The sequence below is a fragment of the Odontesthes bonariensis genome, chromosome 22 (genome assembly GCF_027942865.1).
Source record: "Odontesthes bonariensis isolate fOdoBon6 chromosome 22, fOdoBon6.hap1, whole genome shotgun sequence".
Lineage (NCBI taxonomy): Eukaryota > Metazoa > Chordata > Actinopteri > Atheriniformes > Atherinopsidae > Odontesthes > Odontesthes bonariensis.
The window spans coordinates 25,119,969-25,139,329 of record NC_134527.1 but is presented as its reverse complement, the minus strand read 5'-3'; the positions used below and the strand labels follow the sequence as shown (position 1 = coordinate 25,139,329).

The 19,361-nt window shown below is 38.9% G+C and overlaps 3 protein-coding genes across 3 annotated transcripts in view; 1 reads left to right on the top strand and 2 right to left on the bottom strand.

The window, feature by feature from the left end:
• LOC142373364 (cGMP-dependent protein kinase 1-like) overlaps positions 1 to 437 on the bottom strand; it is a 63,188-nt gene extending 62,751 nt beyond the window's left edge. The window contains exon 1 of the mRNA XM_075456567.1: positions 286 to 437. The gene's annotated coding sequence lies outside the window, so the exon portion shown is untranslated. The remainder of the gene's footprint in view (positions 1 to 285) is intronic.
• A 1,514-nt stretch (positions 438 to 1,951) lies between these two features.
• Positions 1,952 to 3,975, top strand: lage3 (L antigen family member 3). Its single transcript, XM_075455652.1, has 3 exons — positions 1,952 to 2,020; positions 3,315 to 3,443; positions 3,530 to 3,975. Exons 1-3 carry the CDS (start codon positions 1,974 to 1,976, stop codon positions 3,642 to 3,644), a joined length of 291 nt encoding a protein of 96 aa, XP_075311767.1. The 5' UTR covers positions 1,952 to 1,973; the 3' UTR covers positions 3,645 to 3,975.
• Positions 3,976 to 9,919: 5,944 nt separating this feature from the next.
• On the bottom strand, positions 9,920 to 19,361 carry wdr45 (WD repeat domain 45). Its single transcript, XM_075455961.1, has 11 exons — positions 19,228 to 19,361; positions 18,954 to 19,070; positions 17,750 to 17,824; positions 16,925 to 17,029; positions 16,671 to 16,776; positions 15,549 to 15,643; positions 15,386 to 15,465; positions 15,101 to 15,309; positions 13,596 to 13,697; positions 13,371 to 13,516; positions 9,920 to 10,198 (listed from the first exon to the last, which is right to left on the bottom strand). The coding sequence occupies exons 2-11, from the start codon at positions 19,000 to 19,002 to the stop codon at positions 10,089 to 10,091; spliced, it is 1,077 nt and encodes a 358-aa protein (XP_075312076.1). The 5' UTR covers positions 19,003 to 19,070; positions 19,228 to 19,361; the 3' UTR covers positions 9,920 to 10,088.

Below are 19,361 nucleotides of genomic sequence, written 5' to 3'. Positions count from 1 at the left end.
AGAGGCCATTTCCAACAAAGACTGGAGCGGAAATTATCTGAGAGCAGCATAAAGTAAGATTTTACAGGCAAAAGAAAGAAATCCTTCAACACAGTCAGTTGATCAATCAATCAATGGTTAATGAATCTCAATATTAAATGTAATGGGTTCACACCTTAACATAAATATAGATTTAATTGTCACTCTTGCACCTTTCTCACTGTGTGCTAAAATATCAAGATGAAAGATTATTAATGTGTTTCTCTGTACTCACTGACACATTATTCCACCATGCAGGCTACTCACTGTTTCAGTTAGTTTTCTCGGATCATTAAAATGCTGCAGGAAAAATTTAGGTCAAGTCCGGAGAAGCAGGTCCGGTTCTGAGATCCAGTCTGTTTTCGGCGGTTTTGTCGACCTGTTTCTTCTGATCAGAGCAGCAAAATAATAGAATCCATCAATATTTACAGAAATAAGACGTAGATACCACTGATACCAATGACTGATAAAACAGCAGCAACAGCGATGAACCAGAGTGAGAATGAGACGAGTTTCAGGATGACGGAGCGATGCGCGCAGCTGAGTTTGACAGCTCGACAGCAGCAAAAGACACACCTCACTTCTATGATTTATCTTTTTTAATTCTTCTTCAAAATGAAACAAGATAAATTGAATAATACCATCTGAATATGCTGGAAGATCGTATTAATATTCAAAATTCATATTCAGAAATACGGAAAATCCTGATAGTTTCTGACAAATGTGATTTTATGATTTTGTTGCTGTGTGAGTTAAGTTTTATAGTTTTTTGGGGGGTATATAAGATCGATTTCAATTGTTTGGCTGCAGTTTCTGACCAGGAAGTTATTAAAGGAAAGTTATTTAACCTAAATGATCTCATGATAAAGAAAACTACAGCAGCAACTTGCGAGTTTCACAAAAGAAAAAGCCACACCTCAATTTAATGAGACATGGGAGATACTGTATGTCATCCTGTATTTTGGTGCAACAGCAGTATTACTTCAGCTGTCGAGTAGGCTTTGATTCCTTTTTATATTCATTTTATGATATTATTTGATGCATATATAACATATGACTCTAGTAGTTAGTTACAGATACAGATAGATAACAAAATAAGATAAAAATCAGCTGACAAACATGTAGGTGAAGTGTAGCAGAGAGGAAGGTGTGGTACAAATCTTCAGAGGTTGCCATAAAACGCAGAAAAGTCCCATTAGAAATGAAAACATCTACAATTTTTACAGGACCCTCCTTTTAAAAAGTTTCACTCTTTTTACATGGGCTGACATGATTTTAACCACCTCCATCATGGAGCCCCCTCCAAACAAACTTCGACTGACATTTTAACTCAACTGACAGCATTTGCTAAGGGTCAACGTTTGGCTTCCAAAACTAAGTCGCATATCCTCCAGACAAGGACCAAATCATGGACCAAATCATTGCACTTTAACTCACGTCAAATCCAGATTATGATAGATAGTCAGGCCACATCAATAAAAAACATGTTGTAACCCAAGTTGAGCCAAAAGTTTGGGCTGCAGAACACTAGCCAGTTCAAAAACTGATCTATAAGTGACAAAAGAAGGCCAGATTAGACACACATGTGTTGGCTGTATATGTTTTTTGTTTTTTTTTGTTGATATCTTCCCTTTTTGCCAAATAATTGAAACAGAAATCCCAACTATACAAATTTCTTGATGATGTCAAAGTCTTGACCCACCCCTCATTTCTGTATATACTTCCAGAAAAACAGGAAATAGCTCCAGTGATTTATTGAAACATGAGCAAACATAAATAGAAATAAAAATAATTTAAACTTTTGAAAAGCACTGTAGTATGAAAGAATCTGGCAAACCCAGGCCTCATTCCCCTGTAGTACCGCACCCCACCATGTGGGGACAGCAACGCGCTGCGGTGGAGGAAGAAAACACTTCCTATTCCGGTTCAGACGCTTCAACACAACAACAACAGCAATGGCGACGGATGGAGAAAGAAACACAGAAACTGGTAAACTGGAGTTGTATCCTTCAGCGACACCTGTAGGCTTTTGTGTCAGAGGTACTTTAACTGGTTTAATACACGGAGAAAACTGCACAGATAACCGTTAAATATTAGTCTGGTTACTACAACAAGTGCACGTGTTTAATACAGAGTTCGGTTCAGATGGTGGTGGGACCGAAGTCGGTATAACAGACAATTTGGGCTTATTTTCTTTTCTTTAAATAAAATTAGCTTAAATTTGAGGTAACTCTGTAAAGTTTGTTTTTCTCGACACATATCACTCATGGAAAGTACCGAAGTACTTCTACTCCAGTACAGGATTCATGTAATTGTGCTTCACTTTCTTACATTTATAACTAACATGTTACTAATTGAGGTCAGTTAACTGGTTCACTAATTGAGTTTTTCAGCAGTATGAATAAATCAGTCAGGAAATGAATTATTTTGACAGTTAGAGGTAAAAACCTGCTCCAATAAACACTGATTTCTTCAGGATTTGTAGAAAGGTGCCGATGCATCTGACCTCACTTAGTTAAAAAAATCTAAACTTGTGCAAAAAGTTTAAAGGTGTTATTAAGTTTTTTTTCTGCAGCTTCTTCTTCAGTTCCAAATGAGCTTTTGGAGTTCATGGATTAGGAGTGCAGGAGCGGTGTTTTACTCTATTACAAGCATGTACAGTCCTGATCTGACCCCAGGCTCCTGATCCAGGCTCCTGATCCAGGCTCCTGATCCAGGCTCCTGATCCAGACTCCTGATCCAGGCTCCTGATCCAGGCTCCTGATCCAGGCTCCTGATCCAGGCTCCTGATCCAGACTCCTGATCCAGGCTCCTGATCCAGGCTCCTGATCCAGGCTCCTGATCCAGGCTCCTGATCCAGGCTCCTGATCCAGGCTCCTGATCCAGGCCCCTGATCCAGGCTCCTGATCCAGAGTGACCACAGACTCCTGACCCAGAGTCCTGATCTTGTCCTGATTTTGTTCAGACTTTCCTGTAATCTTTAAAGTTGTCCTGATCAACAGTTTCCAGGCTTTTTTTTTTTCAAGGTCTTTCAGAATTTTTCTTTGGACTTTAGCGCTTTTTCACTCATTTTCAGTCCAGTCCTTGTACCTGACCATTTTCAGAGGAATGTGTTTTTTCTTTGTTAAGCCACTTAACTCTGACCTGAATCTGAATCATTCAAGCGGAAAAAAGGCTCCTAACTTAAGGGATGAATCAGTGTTGTGTTTACACATAACAGACAACTTAGCAAAGAAGCCATTGGCGTGGCATGCTGCGTATCTTTTCTCCTCCAGTTTTCCTTGACCACCCTACAGCTCTCTGGACGTCCCGTTCCCGTCATCCCGTGAGGCCGTCATTGCTCTGAGGTCCCTGTCACCTGACCAGGAGCCGAGGAGGGGCGGCATTAGCAAACAGCTGAGCGTTTCTGGCAGCACGCTGTCTGTGTGAGACTCTTAGCCATCCTCCTTTCAGCGTGAGTCTGTCTGAAGTTTGTGGATTTTATCTGAAGGAGTGTGTCAATGTGTTTCAGGACGTGGAGCGCCGATGAAGCTCGAATCCTCAGAGTGTCCGTCAACTCATTTCTGGATCATCTGTCGCTTGTTATGGAGACCATGGAAGCGTTCGGCCCCCCCGTTGCCCTCTGATTTGGGACTCTCACTATCAGTTTTCCATCCAGGGAAATGACTCATGTGCGATATATTCAACAAAAGTGAGCTGAAAGTGTCAAAAACATTATTTTTCAAGTGATTCGACACACCTTTTTCAGCTTTTATTTCAATTTTAATGTTTTTTCCAGAAAAAGTTGAGCATTAATCTGAGAATATCCAGACATTGGTTATTTAAAAACGAGACATTCCCTCCTTCACTGTAAAGTCAGGTTGTGTGAACTTGTTTTATAGATTAAGCTTTTTGGTGGTGTTGCTGATGAAAACATGAAATCATTTTGTCTTTTCTAAATAAAGGAAACTAAACTGATGTCTGAGTTTTTGGATCTGAATGAGAAAGTTTAATGCGGAATTCAAACATTATCGGACATCTAAATAGACTTTGATCTTAAAAATTTGTGTCATTTTATTAAAAGGATCCTGGCTTTATCCCGGGATCAACAGTCGAACTGACAAACTCCTGAGTACTTTGTAGTTTAGGTCGGGCTGTTACTTTTTCTTCAAAGTTCAAACATCTGTCTGAGTTAGGAGAAACTTCTAACAACAATAACTAATTCTAATGAAAAATTACAGCCTTTAAGTGTTTGGGACTATTGGCTGTGTCAAAGGTTAAGGTTAAAGCAGCAGTGTTGACCAAAGTGCTGCACAGCCGGATAAAGTAAATAACTAAGAACAATAAAACGTAACACAGCAGACTGTAAAAGTAAAATAATGAATAAAGTCATCATCTAAAAGGAATTCAGACTGGAGCCAAAATCCAAGATGTGACAGTAACTCTCGGTTAATAAAAAATAGTATTAGTGACTGTTTATAGAATTTATTCTGAGATTTCTTACAACAACATGACAATAAGGCTGCGAGTGCCAAGAAATTCAATGAAAGGGTTAGATTTCCCAAAACAAATCACCTCAGTTTTATTTTCATTGGGATCAGGAAAGTTGGCTTCAAAAGGATGTATTAACAAGTAAGGCTTAAGAGGACAGTCTTTGTTCGGAGATATTTTGGATTTTTCACCATAAATGATACAATAACAAATAAAGCAGATGTGAGTCAGTTAGCTGCTTCAAGTTAACAATTTAACTGTTCCAGCAGCACAGCATCCAAACCAGCTCAGAAACATGAAATCTGTGTTTTCAGCTCAGTAAAAAACCTCAAAGAGAAAAGACAGACGCAGTATTTTCAGAGCTGCCGGCGCTGTGGCACCGGCAAATATCCCAAAAGTAATGTTCTATTACACATCTTCCTAAATCTGGACAGTCAGCTCTGTTTGTAAGAGTCACATCAAAGTGCTGAACCACAAACTTCAAATATATAATATAAGGAACATTAAAACAGGAGGAAGTTAATGGATAAAATACGCAAAAAACAAGATATTTTTTGTTTAAGATTAAGAGATTAAGGAGTATTTTTTTAAGTAAAAATTTGTCTTGAACTTTTCTGATTAAATGTGGCTTTAAACACCAGTTAATCCAGTTAACTGGACCAACACCTGTTAATTGTTTACTCTGCTGCTGGGATTTTATTCACTTTTAAAGGAATTTATTTCCCCCATTTTAACCTACGGCCTTTAAAATTGGGTTATTCGGCACCTTACCTTCATAACACGACTGTTTTCATTAAATAGAACATGTTTTAATCAAAGTGGCTTGAAATGAATCAGATTTCCTTCCATTTTCATCAGTTATTCTTTACTTCCCTCCTTTGTTGGATCCTCTTGTCAGCTGTGATAACTGGAGGATTTTTAAAGCGTGAAAACATCAACTTTACCTTTATTTTTAGACATTTTGTCTTTCAGAAACATCTCCAGCTTCCTGCTGTACATGTTGACCAGCAGAGAGCGCTGCTTCCTCACAGCTGGTTGAAGGAAATTAAGCATCTCTGTGAACCGCTCGACTGGCGCATTGGTGATGAATCTCATTTTCTCTTGCAAACACTGAACTAACTTTAAAATTTTTTTTTATTATCATTAAAGTATTTTGTTGCTTTTATGGAGCAGTAGTGGTTAAATAATCTGGAGTTAAGACAGTTTAGCAGAGACAAAGTACTATTATTGCCCCAACATGAGCTGTGTTCTAATAATCATATATTCTTATTTAGGGAGGGGGGATGTCGACAAAACACTGATTGATGTTTTTAATTTAAATTCCTCTCTTAATTTCTTATTAAATGTTCTTTTTATGGATATGTTTTAACGCTAAAAATCAGCTCAGTTTGGGTGCAAATGTGCTACTCGGACTCAGAGCTAAAGCAGCTCTGATCTTGGAGTTGATCTTTTGCTCTCTTTTATCGTCAAAATGAGCTCTTCTTGGTGTTACAACACATCTTCTGCAGAGTAAAATTAAACTCTGAAGTGAGTTAGTTGTACAGTAACATTACAAGTTGAGATTTTTAATTTAACAGTTCTTCCAATTTGTTTGGATTAAATATTTCCCATCTGAGTAAGATGGTGCTCTTTATTTACACCTCAGTCATATCACATTTTTATTTTAAAACGGATTTTTAACCCCCACACTTTTCCCTTATAAGCCAACTCAGGATATTACATCACTGTTTAATGTGATGTAATGTCTCGAGCAGAGATCTACAGAACTGTGCAAAAACCTTGTCAGAAAATATGTTCAGTGATTTACTGAAACATGTGCACGGACATCCCAAAGCTCTTCTTTGGATGTTGGCTGCCTTTTGTTTCGTTCTCTGTCGAGATGATCCCACACTGCTGCAATGATATTGAGGTCCGGCTTCTGGGGATGATTCATCCCTCCATAAGACCTGTTGTCACTGATTTTCTGTCCACTTCTTGTGTCATTTGGCATAGCTCAGCCTTTTCTCCCTGTTTCCCTTTCTTAAGAATGGCTTCTTGACGGCCACCTTTCCATAGAGACTATTCTGATGAGGCTTGGGCCATCAGTAGACGGATCAACTGAAGGTCCAATGCATCTCTCAGCTCCTGTGTCAGGTCTTTGCTGGATTTTTCCTCTTTCTTAAGGACATCACTTTCAGATACTGTTCATCTGCTGTAGATACATTTTTAGGCCTGACACTGCTTTTTTTGTCCTCCACTTGTCCAGTTTCCTCAAATGTTTTAAGGACACATTGCACACAATGCTGAAATATGCCAAGTTTTCAACTAATAGCTCTTTGGGAATCACCTTGTTGCTGCAAAAATACTATTTTCTGTCTGTCAAACTGTGTTATCTTTGGTGTTTTTCATCGATGCAACTAAAGAAATGGGAACAAATGATGTGTCTTTTTGACAGGCTGCTAGTAACAAAGTGCCTAAAGATCCAATTTAAGATGGCTTCTTTTCTAAGTTGTATGTTATGTGTAGACACAACACTGGTTCATGCCTTGAGTTAGGAGCCTGGAGAACTACTGCCTTTGAGTGCTGTAGCGCCACCAATAGTTCAAAGATGGAAAATTTTATAATGTGGATCAATGAACCTGCAGGGTTCACCGCTTCATAATTTCAGATTCCACAACTTTGGTTTTGATATAAAAGTTGAGTGAAAAAGCTTGAATTTTCTGTCTTTATCTAACATCTAAGGCCTTCTGTTTTAAGGTAACGATTTGATCATTTCAGTCCACACGATGCAGTTAGTTCAGTTGTTTTTATTCTTATATTCAATCTTCTGTGACGAGATTGATTGTCGATTCTGGTAATACCAGGTGTACTATCAAACTTCTCACAAAGAAGCATCTATAACCACTGATTCCTCCACCTTCTTCTTCCTCTACCTGCCTTTTATACGAATACGAATATCTTTATTCGTCCCACAGTGCGGAAATTTTTATGTTATAGCAGCAGCAATAGATAAAAGAATAAAAATACCAAAATAGAAAAGCAATTAAAATAACAGTATAAACACTATAAACAAGAAACAATATAGCACATATATACAAAAGTATATGAACAGTCTTTTACTTTACACAATTTCACAGTTGGGAATATATCTGGTCGATATATTATTGCATATTAAACTGTTCAGTCTTGGTGAGTGTGTGGTTTACTAGGAGCACTGATGGTGCTAATATGAACGTTCTCCTCTGTAGAAAGACCCGCTGCACAAATCTAATTCATTCCACGATGATAAAAGCTTAATAATTTTGTTTTATTTAAATATAAAATACTCTTTTGTTGATGTATGTTGCTGTAACTTGAGCAGGTTTTATAAGTTACAGTGGAGTAAAACCCTGGTGCTGTTGTAGAGCTTGAAATATCTCACTATTAGTTTATTTGTTGTGTGGAAATGTTTGGGGTAAAACAAAAAGGTCAAATCTTCAGCTGGATGACAGCACACATATTGCTGCAGAGGCCACAAAACATTAAAAGTACATTTTATTGGGTTTGTTTTTCAAGTGAGTCATCATAGCTGACATTTAAACATCGACCCACTTACACAAATAACAAGAGCCTGTGGAAGCCAAAGGTAGACGGCTGTCACGAAACAACAGCAGCTGAAAGTAAACCGTGGACGACTCAGCATCCATGTGGGAGCGTTTAAAATGTCATAGTGGGAGCTGTTGCACAGCTGGACGCACGACAGGTTCAGCAACATTTATTGAACGAGGGAGTCATGATGAAGTGCTCTGGCTGGAGGAACATCTGCACCGCAGGAAAGCTTAATGGGAATAAAAGAAATTATGAAATGCAGGTTTTTATTCCTGCCTTCATTGTCATCAAATCTGATTTACTCAGGTGCACTTTTGAGTATTTCCTGCAGTTCTTTTCAAGTTCAATTTTGTGAAAATTGTCTTAAACATGCTTCTTCATCACTGTCTACAAACTCAGGAAGTCACATCACCACCACGAGGTTAAACTGCAAAACAACAGAAGTGGTCACTTCAAGCATCATGTGGAAATGCAGTTATGTCCCTGCAAACGTTCTCCAGATAATCTGAAGTCTACCCATACATTATAGTTACTTTTCTGCAGCTTCAGAGAAAGTTAATCCATCATCAGAGGACAAAAAGTGTTTAATTAACCAGTTATCTATCGTTAATCTGACCAAATATTGCTTTTAAATTTCTTATCCACTTATTTATATTGTGTACCATGATTAAGAGAGCAGTAGTAATGTATTGTGTGTGCTGGAAATCATAATAATTTTGTAGAAAATTAGTATTTTTTATATGAAAACACAACTTTCTTTTTTTTTTTTTAAATCGGAAATGAAGCAATCTTTGTAGATTTTAATTAAGGATCGACCTCTTACTGCTAAGACTTCTATGTTTCCACCTCAAAGTAAAAAATAGAGTCTGGCTAAAATTTAATGAACCTGCTTTATTCTACTAACATTAACTTGTTGGAACAGCACCGCCCTGGTGGCAGCCTGTTGTAGCAGCTCTGAAAATACTTTGTCTTTCTTTCATCTTCAGATTTTTCTACTGAGCTTTTTTCTGTGAAAACACAGATTTCTGAAACATGGTTTGGATGCTGCTGGAAGGACTTCTGCTGGGAACTCTGGTAGATTTTTACATTTGTTATTATGCGTAACCGTGGCTACAAAAGTTGTTAACCTGTTGGAGCAGCTAACTGAGCTTTCGAAAGCCAAAGTAATGCCTGGAATAAGACCTCAAATCAGGATGAGTTGAAGAGGAGACGTGTAGGATGCAGAGCAGGAACAAAATGGAGGAAAATAAGGAGAAATTTTAAAGCATTTCTTCCCCTAACCATCATGGGAAATGTGACATCACTGACAGATAAAATGGACAAGCGTTGAGCCCTGATGAGGTCACAACAGGAAAACTTTGGATGTGTACAAACAAATGTGGGAATAAGTTATTAAATCAGTCTGAATTCTGTAACAATATCTGCATCTCATGTGAACAGCATAATCAGATTATCTGTCCTTTAAGATATTACTGCATGTAGTTTATTAGGTAGCAGAAAGTCTGAGGGCTTGTTGAATGTTCAGAGCTGATCCCTAAGGAGTGCACGACTCCCATGCACTAAAGTCCACACTAGTTGCTTCAATGTGGAAGCTCATATCACAACACACACAAACACACAGATGCAATCACTTTTTTCTGATCAGAACACCAAAGGTGAAAATTGAGCTATTTGCTGCTGTATTTATGTAAAAAAGCATTTAAAATTAGTTTATAAATTACTGGTTGATACTTTTTAACCATATCTCATTTTTCTCTTTAGATTAACACATTTTATATAGTTTGTATTTAAATCTTGGAGTGCTGATCAGTGGCTGATAGGTGCATGAAGATGGCTTCCATAAAACAAATAAACAAACTTCAGATCTTTTGTACATGTATTTATATTCACACTGCAGATACAATAAACACATGATATAAAACAGGCTGCAGCACTGAGTCCGTTTGTCTCTGATGGCCATTTTCCCACCATCCTCAGAACACAAGGACACAAGAACACACACTCTTCAGGTCGGTCGTGTTTCCTCCTCTTCCTCAGAAGTCGTCGTCGTCACATATGTCCAGATACACGTCGAAGGCCTCTCGGTTGCAGTTTCCGTCCGGGGTGAACACATACTTGTGGAAGGTCCCGTCCACACAAATAGCTGTAGGAGAGGAGGCATAAGTCTGAGTTTAAGCTGTACATACAATCCCAAAGATTCTGACTGGAATTAGAGAAATATTTCAATATTCAAATCATTGTTTCAGTCATTTTTAAAGAAAAACATTTGCAGCTTTTAAATCTGATCAAACTCTTGATTTTGAGTGACTTTAATCATGTTTTTATGCTCCAGTTTTGCTTCCTTTTCATGCAGTTTTCTTTCAACTTTGAATAAAAGTTGCAGAGGAGACTTTTTCCCTGGATTATCTTAGCGTTTTCTTCCTCATTGTTTGTGTTTCCTGTTACGGTTCAGTATCATGTTTTATATAGTGAACCGATTCACCCGTCACAGCCAGCTGGATCCTGTCGCAGAGCGGCCTTCTAAAACGGTCAATAAATGTATCACCTCATCTCTGCTTCCAGAATTAACTGCAGAGTGTTTTCCAAAACCAGCGGTGTGTTAAAACTGAACTGAACACACATTAACCGTTCATGTGGATCAGCATGAATCCTCACTGTGACGTCCAATGGATGTTTAATGTTAGCACCAAATATAATTTCTGTTTGTTTACCTTCAATACTTTCCTGTAATCTTTAAAGTGGTTCTGATCAATAGTTCTCCAGGCTTTCTGAATGTCTCTCAGTTTTTCTTTGGACATTTTCTGCTTTTTCACTCATTTTCATACCAGTCCTTGTACCTGACCAGTTTCAGAGGAATGTGTTTTTTTCTTTGTTAAGCCACTTAACTCTGACCTACGAATCATTCAAGCAGAAAAAAGGCTCCTAACTCAAAGCATGAACCAGTGTTGTGTCAACACATAACAGACAACGTAGCAAAGAAGCCATTTTAAATTGGATCTTTAAGTATTTTGTTACTAGCAGCCTGTCACAAAGACACATCATTTGTTCCCATTTCTTTAGTTGCATCTATGAAAAACACCAAAGATAACACAGTTTGACAGACAGAAAATAGTATTTTTGCAGCAACAAGGTGATTTCCAAAGAGCTATTAGCTAAAAACTTGGAATCTCAGCATGTTGTGCAGTGCAACCAGACAAGTGGAGGACAAAAGAAGTGTCAGGCCTAAAAAACTATCTACAGCAGATGAACAGTATCTAAAAGTGATGTCCTTAAGAAAGAGGACAAAATACAGAAAAGACCTGACACAGGATCTGAGAGATGCATCTGGACCTTCAGTTGATCCAGCTACTGTTGGCCCAAGCCTCATCAGAAATGGTCTCCATGGAAAGGTGGCTGTCAAGAAGCCATTCTTAACTCATTGGCTGCCAGCCATTTTCAGTGCAGAGACCCATACTGCCAACTTTTTAACTGTATTTTGACTGATTTTCCAAGACCCACAGAAAAGTGTGTCTTATGACTATGTACACACCGAAATTACCAAAAGAAAGAGTAGACTATCTTCTTTCATCAGGAAAAAAAAGTTTGTTTCTACCATTTTCAGTCCTTTAGTAATAGACAGTAGAACATAGGTTGGTTTCACCAAAAACAGCTGTTTTTGACCAAAAAATGGAAAAAACAAGCTTTTTGTGCAAAGAAACCTGTCAAGCAGAACAGTGACTTTGATGCCAACATTTTTTGCTTTAGTGACACCTCAAACATCTGAAAAGTGGTTTCCTTCCATAAAACAGCAAAAACAACACTGAGAAGGTATTTTGATAGCACAGCATTGTCTGAGTCATCAGAACTGTCAGGTGGTGCGCTCCGCTGAGGTGAAATACGCGCACGCCGACGACTCTCTCCACTTGGCCCGGGTATCTCGTTGGTGGATAGTAGTGGTACACTACTTCTGCTGCACAGAAGGCTCTGTTTGAGCGTTAGCTGCCTAAATTTTTTGTTTTGTCTCGCCGGCGACATTTGCTCCTTCTCCGATCTTGGCAATTATAGTTTACAAACATTTTGATTAGTCTCATTGGCTTCAAAGCCGCTTCAGTCTTCTTCTACAATCTATGTGATCTTTACTCATCTCCCATCCAAAGTGGCACTGCTTCCACCTTGCGGGTAATTTTGCCAGTATATTCTCTGTTTAGTGTTTACAAGCCTAAGATTTAGTGACAAACTCCGCTAGATTGTTCCCCAGCCCGCTCCCTTAAAAAACGCAATTGACGTCTATAGACGTCTTTGGCAGTCAACGGTTGTATTTACATTGACGTCCATAGACGTCAATGGCAGCCAATGAGTTAAGGAAGGGAAACAGGGAGAAAAGGCTTAGCTATGCCAAATGACACAAGAAGTGGACTGAAAATCAGTGGCAACAGGTCTTATGGAGGAATGAATCCTCCCCAGAGCGCGGACCTCAATATTATTGAGGCAGTGTGGGATCATCTTGAAAGAGAACGGAACAAAAGGCAGCCAACATCCAAAGAAGAGCTTTGGGATGTCCTTCAAGAAGCCTGGAGAACTATTCCTGAAGACTGCTTAAAGAAATGACAGAAAGCTTGTCTAAGAGGGTTCAGGTTGTGTTGGAGAATAAAGGTGCTCAGACCAAATATTCACGTTAAAGCTCCTTTGAATTGTACAAACTCTGTTTCTGCCTTATTTTCTGTGTTTATACTATATATTTTTGCCGTTTCCTGTTTTCCTGGAAATGAAAAAAGGAATGATGGCTGGATTGAGACTTTTTGACTTTAAGGTGACAATATAGGTGTTCTGTAGGATTTTTCAATCGGTTGATGCTAAATGGTGGACGATGCCTGAACAGACCAACACAAAAATGAACATCTGACCTGAAGATCTCAAAGTTTGACTTGTGTGTCCATAAGATTCTGTTCCAGTCATCCTCAGTTTCAGTGTAAATGGCTGACCCATTTTGGTCTTTAGAGGAATTCAAATTTTATTAATTTTTGTCTCAAAACTTGTCTTGTTTGTTGAAAAGGCTTCGTTCTTATTTTTTTTTAGGATTCTTTTGAGCCTTTAATTGAATGAGGATAAACAGGAAAATGGGCAGACAATCAGTGGAATCACCCACAATCCCTCTTATCTTTGACTTAATGTTAGAAATTTGACATGGATCCAAAAGTTTTTAAAACATTTTTTTTTGTACAACGGCGGATCAAGTTGATTCCTTTCAAGCTGTTGAATTACTTTATGAATTTAAAAACAAGAGTTTCCTTCACTAAAAATAGGGATGCCTTTAAAAATTGTGCAGTTTTCCTCACCAATGACTGAATTGACGTTCTTGGATGTGTTCTTTCCAAAAGCGCAGATGCAGGCGCACTCAGCGGGCACCGTGAAGCTGGCCAGCGACCACTGGCTGTCCACGTACTGACCAATCACAGGACCCACCTTCCCAACACGTGCCAGCCTGCGTGAGGACGAACAAAGACACATTCAATCCTTGAGAAGCACTCTGAGGGAAATATGTCAGCAGATGGAGGTCTTACGCTGAGCGGCGGTTCAGTTTGGTGTCTTTCAGAGCGAAGATGTGGACGGTGCCTTTGTCGCTGGAGGCACACAGGAAGGACGAGTCATGGCTGAAGTTGATGCTGAAAGAATAAGCAGAGCGGAACAGTGTTACATCATCAGGTCGGTCACATATTTCCCACCTCCGACCTTCACCGCTTAGTTGGGAACTACTTTAAAGATAATTTTCAGACATATACTCCATTTAAAAGTTTCACACTTTTCCAGACTCAAATTTCAGGATCTGTCAGTTGATCTTTGACATCAGAGTACATACAGTACATATACTGCAGATGTTTATTAAATGTTTTACAATCCACTGGTGAACATGCACGTTATATTCTGACTATGTAAGCTACAATAATACCACAGATTATGCAGCAGTTTATTCAGGCTGCATTTACAAGCAGAAGGAAAAACAGAAAACATACAGATTTGTCCTCTAACTCCTACATTGGAATGGACGGGGGAAGGGAGATAATACATTTGTGACACCTGTGAGCTGCAGGAAGGACAGAGCGGAGTGAGAGCTGCTGAGGGGAAAAGTCAAACTCAACTCTGAACATGTTTAATTTTCCTCTGAAAGTTGTTCAAGAACTGGCTGAATTTAAGAGCATTTTGCTGTTCAACCTACAGGCTGGAATAAAACTGATCCAGATGAAATGGATCCAACGTATTATTTGACCTGTTTGGATGCAGAACTGAACTTCAGTTGGACCAGCAAGAGTTCAGATAAGTCTTTGTCTACTGGCTTCTCTTCTGTGAGTTCCTGTGGTTGTTTGATTCCTCCCCCATCTCATGCAGCCCTTCAAGGCTTTTAAAGCTATAGATTCAAATCTACAATCTCACCAGAAGAGAACAGAAACACCTACTGACCCAAACGGTCACTGTTCCCACCCCTGAAAGATTACTGATATTATTATTTGCTCTTACTGTGCTTGTTGAACTTGATTAGATTCTGATTTGCTAAACTCTGCTGAAGCGTTATTTGGGTTTTGTGGAAACTTCTAAAGGAATTTCTTGCTTTGCTTGTTATTTTGTGCTTTTGAGTGAAACCAAAGAATGAACTGAAGGGTTAAATTAATTAAGGGTTGTGATCTCACTTCACTGGGTTATCCCTTTATTTTGAATGCTTTAATTTAGACGAGGCGCGAGGTAACGACTCCCTCTGTGACGCCCTACTTCAGTTTAAATGCTGTTAACTATTACCCCGCTACACACCAAGAGCTAACCGACGCCACCTGTTGCTTCCAGTCAGCTTCGTCAATATTTTGGTCGCTCACATTTATTTTCAGTAGCAAAGCAGAAACTTAGATGATCTTTTATAAAAGTAAAACTCAAAAATCAAACTAAATGAGAATAAAACTCCATCACAAACTACTCGTTCAATATTCTAAATCAGATCTTAATAACTAAAATTTTCACATCTTTTAAAAAGCCTGAATAAAGAGATTTAGTCTGAGGGAAAGACTTCCTGGGTGCGTACCAGTAGAGTGTGGCTGGATCGGTTCCTCTGCGCAGCTCCACCAGTTTGTCTCTGGTCGTGGTGTCGAACAGCCGGATCAGAGTTCCTTTCCGGGAGGCCGAAGCTGCAACGCTGCCTGGCTGGTTCAGCGCCACGCAGGCGATCTCGCTCTGGTGGGCGTTGATGGTGAACGGGGCGGAGGAGGTGCCAGGCTTGGTGTTGGACAGGTCCTGAAGCAAATGGGACTTTTTACCATCTGGACATTTTGATCGGAGGTGGGCTTGTTTCTGAGTGTTTGTTACTTACAACCAGCTGCAGGCTGCCGCATTTATGACCCGGAAAGACAAGCAGCTGTTTCTCCAGACTGGGACACAGATCACACAGACCTACAGGAGGAAATTTGGAGAATTTAAGAAGCAGCTCCATGAGACAAAAAAATAAAATCTACAAAGGAGGACGGAGTTGTCACCTTTGGGGTTATCTCTGGTGTCAAATTCAAAAAGTTTGACTGGGTTGTCTGGAAAGCTGTACACGTAGATCCTGTTTTTCAATATGATGATGATCCTACAAACAGACAGCCGTGATCATTGAATCATCAGATTTCACGCAGCCTCAAACAGGAGGAAGTCGGTCTGAAGTCGGAAAAACTAGAAGTGGTCACGGATTTTAAATATCTAGGAGTCATTCTAGACTCCAATCTTTCTTTTAAAAAACATATAAAAATGATAACTAATAAAATTAAATTTCACCTTCATAATTTTAAGCACATTAGAAGTGCTATGTCAGATAGTGCTGCCCTGACATATTTACATGCAATGATTTTTTTTCTCACCTAAGTTATTCCATCACAAGCTGGACTATGGTGGGGTCTACCACACTCAAGCCAGTGGAGATTGTATTTAAAAAAGCACTCAAAATCTTAGATAAAAAAACCTCTTTCTTACCACCATTGTAACATTTTAGATAAGTACAATCTACTGAGCTTTGACAATTTCTGTAAATTTTCTTACAGCTGCTTATTTTATAAAACTTTGCATGGCCTGGCGCCACCCTGTTTACAGGATTTTTTTAAAATATCGTCAGACACAGGTTACCCGAGCAGTGGCTAACAAAGATGTGGAGGTTCCTTTTAGGAAAACCGCTTTTAGCCATAATGCACTATCTCTTAAAGGCAGTGCATTATGGAACTCAATACCACTGCACATAAGGGAATGTCCCTCTTTAGCCACCTTCAAGAGCCAGATTAAAACGTGGCTTCGAGCTCAACAAACATGTACACACCACTAGTTTGAACCCGCACACACGCACATCACTAATACATAGCCCTATTTTGGGGTCTCTTTGTTTCTATTAACATGCTTATTGCTTTTGTATTTGTACCATTTCTTTTGTTACTAACAGTGTTCTTGTTTGTAATGCTTGTCTTTGATTTTAATTTCTTTGCTCCACCTAGCCTGCCTATTTGGACACCAGATGGAAATTAGCATTTGTGCTAAAATCTGGCACATTTACATGTATGTACACTATGTATATGTTCATTAATGTGCAATGTCCTGAAAAATAAAAGTAAAGTAAAGTAAAGTAAACTCACTTGTCGTGCCTCATGCGCACAGCCAGGACGGGTTTGGTGAAGGTGAACTCCAGCACCAGCTTGTCTTTAGGGTCTCGTGACTCTCGAGCGTCGTCCCAGACCAGAACTGAAACAAACAATGGTTTGTTTCACATACGGGAGCAGTTCAGGTCAAGTTTAAGAGAAATTAAAGAAAGATTGATGACAACAAAAAGAGGAAAACACCCAGAAACTGCTGAGAGGAACGCTTCAAGCTGACCATGAATCAGACTTACCGGATATTTCTGAGAACCTGGGATTGACTCCGCCTCCAACTATGGCCAGCAGGTTGGAGCGATGCAGCATGGAGCACAGAGCCACGCTGCCTACCTGCTCGTGGTCTGCAAAAAAACATCAAAACACTCCAATGAGACGTGTTCAGAGTCGTGCTACGGAAAAATCAGAATAAAATTAATTAAAAAAAATTAAATGTTGTGAAATGTTTGAAATAATCAATAAAAATCGATACATCTCTAAAAAGTCACATAAAGTCCCAACATGTTAGAAATGTTTTGAGAATAATTTATAAAAATAAATGAAAACATAATTATTAAATCAAAACAAATATCTTGAATGTTTTAAGGAAAAAATAGGTTTGATTAATAAATTTAAGTTTTCTAACCAAAAAAATAAAAGCATTTAAAAAAAAATCTGATTAAATGTTTGACAGAATGAATGAATAAGTTAATAAATGAATATTAATAAATTAATACAGTTCAGGAACATCTGAAGAAAAATACCCCCCCTACATAACATATTATCTATCATAACTTTAGATAATACTAATTCTTTAATACTACTCTTTACTCTGTTGCTGCCATAACTGTTATTATAACTGTCTTCTTATAAACAAAAATGTGTTTTTAGAGTCTCTGAAAAGAATGAACTTCTACAGGACAATATTAATGAAATGCTTGAAAATAAAATATATGAAATAAGTTAATACATTTAAAACATAGTGTTCAGATGTTTTAAAATGCAAAATGCAGCTGAAATGAAGCCGCTTCCTCTGGAGAAACAAATGACGTCTGAAAGGTTCTAGGGGCAGGAAGTGGACTCACCTAGGTGACCCTTCTCCATCAGTGGCTCCACGTTGTAAATCCTGACCCCAGTCTCCATCGCACAGCAGAAACAGCCTGGTGGAGATTGAAAAAAAAAAAAAAAAAAAAACCCTTGTTAGACCAGCTTCAGTTTTCACGTGATCCTGAAAACGTTGTAGATGATGCAAACAGCACTCCTCCACATGTATCAGGGACCAGTACTCAGGTCCAAATATACCTACTGATACATCTACATCACCTGGGGTCCATTTCATAAAGCAGGTTAAACAAACTCTTGAGTCTAATCCTGAACTCTGAGTTGATCTACTCTGAGATAGAAAACTCAGAGTTATCGGTTCCAGAAACGCTGATTTGAGTGAGTTTAGTCAACTCTGAGTAGTTTCACCTTGAGTTTAGCGCGTGCACCACAACTTTAAAAAGCCAGCATCAATGGAGCCCTGATTCGACAAGTCATCATGGCAACGGGGAAGAGGAGGGGTTACGTTTTTCACCAACCTTGAATTGGAAATCTTAATGCACTCATACGACGAGTTTCAACACATTTTTATAAAGAAGTGCAACGCTGCAGCTACAAAAGCGTAAGTTTAAATGTAGTCCTTTGCAATCACAATAATATTACAGGGGAACACTGCTTGAATGGTAGCTTATTCATTTATTTCATTTAGGTGCAATCCCGCGGGGGAGAAGCGCACTTGGCAGCAGTTTAAGATGAATATATAAAAACATTGTTCAAACAGGTAAAACCTCGGCATGGAGGTACCTCATTTTGATCATGTTTTACACTATAAAGTAAATATTAAGTGGCTATTTCACTGTGTAGTTGTTTTGTCCCCAACATTATGCAGTTTTCACACACATAAATGTCTTCTCATCTATATCGTTCTGTTAAATAATAAAGCCTATTTAAACTAATACAGACTTCTACTCAGCCAACAAAAACTGTGCTGTGTTGAACTGAGCTACATAAATTAATTTGTCTTGCCTTGATATGTTGCTAAGATTGTTGCATTTTGATCTAAAATTCAAACGTCTAAAGAAGTAAACAAACGGAATGTCGGAAGGCACCATGTGACTTTGTCTTCAGTAGAGGTCTTTGTAACACCTTTCCCCACCAAGACGAGCTCTTATTTAGTTGGACTTATGTAAGTATAACTATAATTAGGTAAAGGACCCTCTGTAGAAATGAGTCCAGGGAGAAGCTTACTCTGGTCCTGATTGAACTGCAGGCTGTTGACTCCTCTCTGCTGAGCCATGGCCGCTAATTCTCCGTTACCGAGCCGGTAACGGTAAACTATAGTTTCAGGGGAAGCCGGAGGACAACCTGGGACAAAGGGAACAAACACAGGACAGTTGCTCAGAGACAAACTCCATGCTCCAGCCGACAACAACAAGAACACCGTTGCGGCGTTAGCATTAGCATCACAAATGTCACATAAACGGCTGATTTTTATCCACCATGTTCGAACGTAGCGTCTCACCATGAAGACGCAGAGACGAAACGAGACTACACAAAGATGTTTTAAAACAACTTTTAAATCAGGACGACCAGACAAAAACAAGATGTGGCAATACGACGATTTGTTTTTGTTTTCCAACGATGACGTCAGTGCTA